The following is a 10,817-nucleotide window of genomic DNA, read 5'->3' on the forward strand; positions in this document are numbered from 1 at the left end:
TAATTATTAAAAAAATAATATATGAGTTAAACATATATACATTTAAAAAACACATGAAATATTTTTAATCATGGAGATTCACCCCACTTTACCATGGAAATTTTTAACTTGTAAATATATTTTTTATAATACTATATGCCAATATCATGATTTATCATATGGCACATGTCCATAACACATTATTTTTCTAAATAACTCAATTTAATTAAAATGGTAGAAAGAACATAACTACATTTGATTTGTGGCTACTACTAAAAATATTCTAAAATATTCCATAGAAGTTAAATCTATCATTCACATTATAATTATTGATAATTAAATTAAAATTCTAAAAACCCTATTCTAAAATAAACAGACTTATAACCTAAAAATATTATGAAATTAAATAAAATCAAATATAAATAAAATATTTTAATTATAGTTTGTAAATTTATAATATTTAATAAACCATAATACTATAATATTAATACATAGTAGGGTAACAAAATTTATTTATAAGTTGATAAAATAAGATAAAAATCCCATTATTACTTTTATATAAATTCAAGTTATATATTAATAAAAGGTTATTTCTACTTATAAACGAAAAATATTATATATCAAAATATACAAAGTTAATTACGTGCGTTCTTCTTTGAAAAGAATTTTCATGCTGCCCGCTTGTCGTCACTCTGTATCTTTAGATTATATGCTAGACAATCAAAAAATGTTAAGCTGTTTGATCGTTGTATCTTTTTATCCTGTCTTGTTTTGCTGCTTCTATTGCTAGAGCTTGCAAACTCTGACAGGGCGTTGGAAAGGATATTGTTAACTCTCACAGGGCGCTAGAAAGATATTGTTATCGTTGCCCTCAGGGTTTATGGGCGAAGGCCGAGACCATGCCGCCTTCATATGAAAAAAACAGTCCCTGACAGGGTTTATGGGCGAAGGCCGAGACCGTGCCGTCTTCAGGGTTTATGGGCGAAGAAGGTCGTGGCCGCATTGAGGCAGTGCAAGCTTAGTGGCGAATGATAGGTTTATCAACGAAGAAGGTGGTGGCCACATTGAGGGAGTGCAAGCTTGAGTATTGTTCATTATGGAAAAAGCAGTATACCAGAGACGGGCTTGCGGAATACCAGAGATTGATGTGCGTCCTTGGGGAAAATGATTGTTGAGGACTTGTTGTGCTCTCATATTCCTCCTCCGCTATCTCTGAATTCTTTCATCGAAACCCCAATAACGTCGTTACCTTGACTGGTCTATGGGGTTTTCTTCGATGGGTGAACTTCCATGTTCCTTGCAGTGAATTCTTTCAGATTTTGGTCGTTGCCTAGCCCGAAAGAAGGGATTACTCCATAAATTCTTGTATTTTGAGCAACGATGATCAAGGGGCCAGAGGAGGGGAAGACAATGCCATACTGGAAAAGGAAACATAGAAACGATCGGAGACTGTTGAACAGAAGAGTCGTAGTGAGAGCGGCAATTGCTATATCCCTGATTTTCAGGTCGTTTGTGGCAGAACCGAGAGACATTCCTTCCCTCTCCATGTATCCAACCTTCAATGTCAGAGACCGCATCATCAATGAGTCTTCCATGGAGATGCTGTAATTTAACCCCATCTTTTCAGTCGTTTGCATTGTTGTTGTTCGCTATTCAAAGGTAGTAACTTGTACCTCTCGATAGTAGCTTATACCTCTCTTTGAGGTCAGAGAATTCATGCAGTAATTTGGAGATGCTATAATAACCCCATATTTTCATTCGTGTGCATTATTGTTGTTCGCTTTTCAAAGATAGTAACTTCTACCTTTCTTTGAGGTCAGAGAATTCATGCAGTAATTTGTCCTAACAAAGCATTTGTTTTCAGCACTTTGTTTTCAGAAAGACTCAGTTTGCTGATTTTTTCTAACAGAGCATTTGTTTTCAGCACTGTCAAAGAAAGACTCAGTTTGTTGATTTTATCTAACAGAGAATTTGTTTTCAACACTGTTAAAGAAAGGCTCAGTTTGCTGATTTTTTGTAGGGATCAAATTTGTAACTTTGCTGGCAATGAATATTTCACTGTGATCGGTAAAGTCCCTCTTTTGTGTGTTGAATTTCAATTTGATAAGAGATGTAGTATTTGGGAACAAATATTATTTTGTAGCTGCTAAACTGATGGATATATGCGGTCACTGACCTCGCTTTTGATTGTGTATTTAACACTTGTAATAGAAATATTATGTAATAAGTATTTCATTAAAATATGCATGGTTTATCTATAATGTACAGGATGTCATAAATAGTTTTAGTATAAGCGCTGACAGGGCTCTTCGAAGTGAAACTTAGATCTATAGCACACCTAGTCACTGACTATATATCGTCTTCACAAGTGTGTTTTTATTATTTCTTTTATTGTCTAAAAAAACTCTGAAAACTGTTTGGGAGTTGAAAACTATTGACAGTGCAGATAGCCCGTCTGTCCATCTGTTTTTATAGTTTATTTGACAATTTTCAACATTATGTTCCCAATCAATGGAGGGAGCGCTCAAAAAAATGCTTGTCTGTTGCTTTATTTTTTGCCATTTTGGTTTGGATTATCATTGGTGAGTTTTTTAGGATTTATAGACTACATATTGCAAAATGCATTATCCATTCCTTCTAGAGCATTGTGACACGTTCCCAATACTTTTGCATCATCATGAGATTCAAAGGCACTAAAATCTGAATTATAGCAGCTCTCTTTGAGTTTTATGGAGCAATTATGTGGTAGAGTATCTTCAGCGATGCCACAAGAGCATAGGCTAGTTGTTCTTGGACTATCCTTCCGAGGTATTACGTCCAAACTCTACACCATTCCACCCATCAAAGGCAACAAAACCGTTCACAATGCTTATCATCTGCACTGTTAATTTTAAAATAAATAGAGGAATGGCTTATATTTCTACCACTCTGTAGGTTTATTTAAAAAGTTAGCCTTAAATTTCCAAATTTCTTTACCCTCACACTAAAAAGGGCATTTGATTGACAATGGTGTACAAATAATTGTGATGCAAGTGCAATGTATTAGAGTTTGAAGTTGTAATTTAACAAAGAATTGCAATATCAGGGTGGAATTGAAACAGAATTGGATGGCTAACAGGCTGCCAGTCTTGAAGCTAAGGATGGATTTCACAAATTTCTGGCAAGGCCTGCAGTCCACTCTTCTTTCAATAATTAAATGGATGGCCTAAATCTGTTTGGAGTTGTAATTTAACAAAGAATTGCAATATCAGGGTGGAATTAAAACAGAATTGGAAGCCTAACAGGCTGCCAGTCTTGAAGCTAAGGATGGATTTCACAATTATCTGGCAAGGCCTGCAGTCCACTCTTCTTTCAATAATTAAATGGATGGCCTAAATCTTCTAATTATAATTAACTTAGCGATGATTTTGTTGTTATTTATTTCTTTTATTGTCTAAAAAAACTCTGAAAAATGTTTGGGAGTTGAAAATTGTTGACAGTGCAGATAGACTGTATGTCCATCTCGTTTTACAGTTTATTTGACAATTTTGAACACTTCGTTCCCAATAAATGGAGGAAGCGCTAAAAAAATTGCTTGTCTGTTGCTTTATTTTTTGCCATTTTTGTTTGGATTATCATCGGTGAGTTTCTTTTAGGATTTATAGACTGTACATTGCCAAATGCATTATTATTTTTGTTGAAATGATATAATTAAACCGGATTTAGCAGACTTACCCATTATAAATTTGACGATACGACCCATTTTTTTAAGGTATAGCTTATTGGATTTAGAATTTAGACTGGAGATTTTTTTTTTACTTATAATTCGGTGGATACTTAATGCCACTCCTAATTAATTCTATATTTTTGGAATTAAAAAATCTTGGTTTTTGATTCCTTCTACTTGTTTATTCATGACCAAATTCTATTACCAATTGAAAATTCTGTTACCTACATTTTTCATTTTCCGGTAAAGGCAAAGCATTTTGGTCCGGTCCACTGCAATGTATCGTCGTGGGAAACTGTCCAGAGATTGTGACCTTGATTTATGATAAGAATGAAATGAGCCCATGTTAAGCATGGCCAATCAGAAATTTCATGTGATCAAATAGAATGAGAGCCAAAATTCGGAAGAGTTAGACCACAAGCATAGAGACTGACTCCATTCCATCTAGAGCATTGTGACACCTTCCCAATAGTGTTTTGCATCAACATGAGATTCAGAGGCGTTAAACTCTGAATTACAGCAGCTCTCTTTGAGTTTTATGGAGCAATCATGTGGCAGAGTATCTTCAGTGATGCCACAAGAGCTTAGGCCAGTTGTTCTTGGACTATCCTTCCGAGGTATTAAGTCCAAACTCTGCACCATTTCACCCATCAAATCAATCAAAACCATTCACAATGCTTATCATCTACATTGTTAATTTTAAAATAAATAGAGGAAGGACTTATATTTCTACCACTGTTAGATTTATTTCAAAAGTTAGTCTTAAATTTCCAAATTTCTTTACCCTCACACTAAAAAGGTCATTTGATTGAATATGGTGTATAAATAATTGTGATGCAAGTGCAATGTATTACAGTTTGAAGCTGTAATTTAACAGAGAATTGTAATATCAGGGTGGAATTAAAATAGAATTGGATGGCTAACAGACTGCCAGTCTTGAAGCGAAGGATGGATTTCACAATTTTCTGGCAAGGCCTGCAGTCCGCTCTTCTTTCAATAATTAAATGGATGGCCTAAATCTTCTGCTAATTATAAGTAACTTAACGGTAGATAACAACAAATTTTTTTTATGGGAATCTCGAATAAGATAGTGTCACATTTACAATGCTTGATGAGTTTTTGTTTAACACAAAAGTGTTGAATTCGATAACGTGGAATATTAAAATGCTGAATTTGATAAAAAAAGGTTGAATTTGATCTAATTTTGTGAGGACAGTAAAATTTCTCTAGCTTAAATTTATCATCTTCTTTATAGCTACATTAACATTTTTCTAGCTTAAAATTTATTTATCATCTTCTTTACAGCTACATTAACTTTTTTCTAGCTTAAATTTATCAAATTTTGTGGGTTAAATTTGGGTTCTAGCGTGAAAAGTTTATTGAAATATACAAAAATTAGTAGACTACTAAGCAATGCCACTCCTAATGACATCCTTGTTATTAAAATCATCATTATTTATAAGTGCATTCTTCATATGCATAAAGTCTCTCTAGGTACTGGTTCATGGTACTGGTTCATGTCTAGGGGCTATAATATTGGGGAACTCTACAAGAGCTTTTGGATCAATTCTTTATCAACAAAACCCTATTAGTTAATTGGGTCTATTAGTCTTTTTTGGAGTTGTCTATAATGAGATTTTTTGGAGATTCTGGTGACGGAATCCGGCGGAAGAAATTGAGGTTAAATCTTGATTTGTTGCAGTTAAAATGGTTTTTTAACTGCATATTTGGATTCAGCACCTTGAAAACCCCTGGGACGCTTTGATTGTGCAGAAACTAGCTATCAAACTTGCGATTCCAATAAATTGCTGCTGGATTTTGACCGGAAAAACCCACCTGAAAGGCTTCCAAAAAGTCGCATTATAGACAACTGCGTCTTTTTTTAAGGGTTTTCAAGTATATAAATATTTCATATTCAGCTTAAAATGTGAAGGAGATCCTGGAGATCCCTGTTACTAAGATAGGTACACTGCCTCCATACAGATCTGTTATTTTCCGTTTTTAACAGACTAACCAGAAGTGTGAGTGGGGAACAAAATGTGAAAGAGATCCCTGTTACTAAAATAGTTACACTGCCTCCATACAGATATGTTGTTTTCCGTTTTTAACAGGTTAAAAACAGAAGTGTGAGTGGGGAACTGAGTGTCAGTTTGCTGACTTAGAAGAAGAACTTCGAAAGGTTCAGCAAGAATTGCCTCTTTTTCGTCAGAAACTAGAAACAGTTTATGGTAGTGCAATAATTTCCAACATTTTTGATAGGGTAAAGAATTATAAAATCAAGTCGTCCATGCATTAGGAGAAAAATGGAACGTGTCCAAATGGGTTGAAATGCAAATGTTCCCATGGACACAATGAGATTAGGCCTTTAAAATGCAAATGTTCCCATGGACACAATGAGATTAGGCCTTTAGGTCAAAGAGCTTAGGCCTTTAGGTCAAAGAATTCATGCAGCAATTTGTCTTAACAGAGCATTTTTTTTCAGCCAGTCAAAGAGAGACTCAGTTTGCTGATTTTGTCCTAACAGAGCATTTGTTTTCAACACGGTCAAAGAAAGACTTAGTTTGATGATTTTTTTGTAGGGATCCAATCTATATTTGTTGTCCGTGAATATTTCAATGAGATCGGTAAAGTCCCTCTTTTGTGTGTTGAATTTCAATTTCATAAAAGATGATATATTTGGGAACAAATATTATTATGTAGTTGCTAATAATCGGAGGATATTTAATGCTAGTCCTAATTAGTTCTATATTATTGGAATTAAAAAATCTTGGGCTTTGATTCCTTCTATTTGTTTATTCATGATCAAATTATATTACCCATTGAAAATTCTATTTACCTACATTTTTCTGGAAAGGAGAAAGCATTTTGGTCCACCACACTGTAATGAATCGACATGAGAAGCCAAATTGCCCTGGGATTGCGGCCATGATTTATGAGGAGTGAAATGAGCCGATGTTAAGCATGGCCAATAAAAAATTCAAACGGAATGAGAGCCAAAATTCGGAGGGGTTAGACCAGAAGCATCTATTGTGGAAACTCTAAGATGCTCATTTGCAAAAGTGCTCTGTAGATACAAATGGGTTGACACTTGCGAAGATTTGTGCACCTTGATGCGGTTTTCTGTAATGTATGAATGTCACCATAGCTTTCATGAAACTACCTGTTGCTTGGTTGCCCATTGGTATTCAATGGACCAAAGGCATGCGGGGGCACGATATTCTTGTGAAAACCCTTTTAAACGTTATTTGATCACGACATTCTACATATCTTTGTATCCATTCATAAGTTTGATGGTGTATTAATGGACACTCTGTTATTCATCCTTGTCGTTGATTGATTGGTAACTTGTTAGGAATGTGTCGCTGATTGATTATTAATTGGTCAGGAATGTCAAATTTGCAAGGTTGATTTCATTGATGGATGTAGGTACAAGTATCGGTATTTGGATCCCCTTTCCAAATTTCAAAGGCAAGTTTGATTTAGGTGTATGCAATTCAAGTGATGTGTTTATGTGTATGAGTGTATGTGATGAGTTTTTCATAAGACAAAAATGTTGAATTCGATAACGTGAAATATGGAAATGTTGAATGTGATAAAAAGGTTTGAATTTGAACTAATTTTGTGAATACAGTATTTTTTTTTACCTTAAATTTATTATCTTTTTTATAGTTACATTAATATTAACATTTTCCTGGCTTAAATTTATCAAAATTTGTGAGTTATTTTGGGTACTAGCGTAAAATTTTTATTGAAATATACAAGAATTAGTAGACTACTAAGCAATGCCACACCTAATGGTATCCTTCTTATTGAATTCAACATTATTTATAAAATGGCATCCTTGTTATTGAAGTCATCATTATTTATAAGTGCATTTTTCATATGCATAAAGTCTCTCTAGGTACGGGTTGTTTATTGAAATATACAAAAATTAGTAGACTACTAAGCAATGCCACTCCTAATGGCATCCTTTTTATTGAAATCATCATTATTTATAAGTGCATTTTTCATATACATAAAATCTCTCTAAGTATTGGTTCATGTCTGGGGGCTATAACGTTGCTGAACTCTACCAGAGCTTTTGGATCAATTCTTTGTCAACAAAACTCTATTAGTTAATTGGGTTTATTTTATGTAAAGGTTTTTAAGCATATAAATAGTTCATATTTAGCTTTGAATGTGAAAGAGATACCTGTTACTCAGATAATTACATTGCTTCCATACAAATCTGTTCCTTTTTTTTAATGAGACTAACAAGAAATGTAAGTGGGGAACTTATTGTTAGTTTGCTCACTCAGAAGAACAACTTTGCAAGAGTCAGCAAGTATTTTCTCTTTTTGGTCAAAAACCATAAACAGTTCATGGAAGTGCAATAAGTTCCAACAGTTCATGGAAATGCTGGTCGAATTTGTGAGCTATAAGGTTGGGAACTCTACAAGAGCTTTTTGATCAATTCTACAAGAGCTTTCTGATCAATTCTTTGTCAACAAAACTCTATTAGTTAATTGGGTTTAGTTTTTGTAAGGGTTGTTAAGCATATAAATAGTTCAGATTCAGTTGCGAATGTGAAGGAGATCCCTCTTACTAAGATAATTACATTGCCCCCATACAAATCTGTTCCTTTTTTTAATGAGACTAACAAGAAATGTAAGTGGGGAACTTATTGTCAGTTTGCTCACTCGGAAGAAAAACTTCGCAAGAGTCAGCAAGTATTTTCTCTTTTTTGGTCAAAAACCATAAACAGTGCATGGAAGTGCAATAAGTTCCAACGGTTCATGGAAATGCTTGTGGAATTTGTGCCTTACCGCTTTTCTTTTGCAACATCTGGTGCAATTGCTAGTGTATATTAAACCCACAAACTATAAAACTGATTAAACCAGATTTAAAAAATAGCCTACTTTAACAATGCCAAAATTTACCCAATTATACTTGTGTTTAATTTTTTTAATAGTGAAAATAGATTTAGTATCTTCCAAATCTTTGTTACACTTAAAATCTTAAAGCTTTACGCTTATAACCTGAATTTTAAAAATAAATCCGCCAAATTTTCTCGAAATCATTACAGAATTTTTATTATTTCCATAGCAAAATGGTATGGTTACTGTTTAAACTACGTTTAAGGAATATGCCAAACTGCCCAGCCGTATTTTAAAACTGGTGAAACCATGTTAAGAATATTAATTATCGTGATGCGTCTTAATGAAAGTTGGATGCTTACTCGATCATGTAAAACCATATTTTATGCAGGGTACGACCACCGTCTTTTCACAATAGAATTTAACTCCATTGAAATATCATACAAATAGAAATGGCAATGCTTATAACCAGCTTTACTTTTCTTATTACGTGGGGCGAATGGTATGTCAGGGACACATCATTTAGTATTAGCTTCATATTACATAATATGCTATTTTAATTTTACAAACCAACCGGCTCATCTGCCATTTATTATTGAATAGTTGTGATGTAGCAATTTGTCTACTACTTTGGCTCAGGTTGAATTTGCATACTTAGCCTTGTAATCACTCCAAAGCTCATCCACAGACTTGCCAGTGAGATCGTTGAAGAATCCCAGGTCCCATCCATCGCGCAGTTTCGAATTCATCTTCGCAACGAAACCAGAAGTAACGGTGTCACAGTACTGGAGAAAGTAGGCAGTCACATCGTAGCCCTGGTCCCACCTGTCACCTCCGCCAGGCTTCACCCAATGCGATGAGGGAAAGCCCGCAGTGAGGCGAACATAATCCGCAATGCCTTCGATTAGCCCTGACGGCGCGTTGCCGTTGCCGTTCCACTGCCAGACGTGGGTCATCTCGTGGTACAGAACGCCTGTGATCGCAGTCTTTAAATCGCCCTGATAATCGGCAACGTACTCCGCTCTCAAGTGGATTTGGTCGTTGCTCGTGTAGGCCACGATTCCGCTGTCGCTGATGCTTTCTACAAACAGAGTGACCGTCTGCACGTTCTTTCTGTCGCCCGACGATTGCTGGGCGAAGGTTTGCCAGATGAATTGGGTGGCGTCGTCCATTATGTTCAAGGCGTTGGTCCTTCCTATCTCGTTGTCGAATCTCTTCCCGCCGTCGCTACTCTCGACTGAGTTGGTGACCACGAAGTCCACCGCGTGGGTGCCTCCCACGGCCAGTGCCACAAGAAGTAGAGCAACGCATTTTGCTGCTGCCATATCCAGCGAGAACAACATTCAGCCAAATCAAATCCTGAATGAGTAAAGTTTGGGAGAGGACTTGATTTCTATGTAGAAGGGATGGAGGAGAAGAGGCTTATATAGATAGATACATGCGGCCGCGTCTTTGAACCTTCAAACGACTCACTGCAATTTGCAATGTAACGTGTAATGCCACTGGGTCAATATTCAGAATTCTACACGAAAACGCAAGATCACTGGACTAAGGGAAGACTTTGATTTCGTATGCAGAGGTTTCTAGATAAAGTTTTGCCATTTTGCTTCAATAAAGAAGGTAATTTATGTCATTAGTCATAAAATATTTTGGGTTCACGGATCAACCAAAACTACAATCCCCATTATTGACTTTGGTTTCTTCGTATGTCACAATTCTATAATCTAGATACACTGAATTGTAATTGAAGTCCACAAACAAACTAATCAAGATGACTTTAGACTTTGGATTTAGAGACGATGACTTTAGACTTTAGATTTAGAGTCATTGTGTGGATGCCGTTAAGTCAATTAGGTTAAACTTGGAGTTTAATATGAATTTGTCGTTTGCACAATGTACGATTAGTTTTTTGAAATCGTAATGTCCAAGTGTGAAATAATATATATATATTTTAATAATTTTTATATTATTTATTATAAATATTAGACTATAAATATAAAAGAAATTTAAGTAAATGTAAATTTTCTTTTTAATATTTTTTTATGAAGTTAAGATTATTTTTTTTTTTTTTTTGAAGATTTTCTTAATAATCATCATAAATATGATATCATTTATCTATTACCACATATTTCAAATCACAAAGATAAACTTATTATTTTTTGTGCCGAGATTTTTTTTTTTTTTAAGTGGAGAGGATTAGAACACTTTCATATTAATCACCACAAATACCATATCATAGAGATATAGCTCTACAAATATTAGTTTTTGTTTTTTCT

General features: G+C 34.7%; 1 protein-coding gene across 1 annotated transcript; it reads right to left on the reverse strand.

Moving 5' to 3' along the window:
- Positions 1 to 9,016: 9,016 nt before the first annotated feature.
- On the reverse strand, positions 9,017 to 10,145 carry LOC149216532 (uncharacterized). Its single transcript, XM_089391227.1, has one exon. It carries the CDS (start codon positions 9,882 to 9,884, stop codon positions 9,177 to 9,179), a length of 708 nt encoding a protein of 235 aa, XP_089247353.1. The 5' UTR covers positions 9,885 to 10,145; the 3' UTR covers positions 9,017 to 9,176.
- Positions 10,146 to 10,817: the final 672 nt, after the last annotated feature.

This window comes from Pinus tabuliformis, chromosome 1_1, assembly GCF_031772625.1.
Source record: "Pinus tabuliformis cultivar Carrire ecotype Pingquan chromosome 1_1, CPIR1, whole genome shotgun sequence".
Classification (NCBI taxonomy): Eukaryota; Viridiplantae; Streptophyta; class Pinopsida; order Pinales; family Pinaceae; genus Pinus; species Pinus tabuliformis.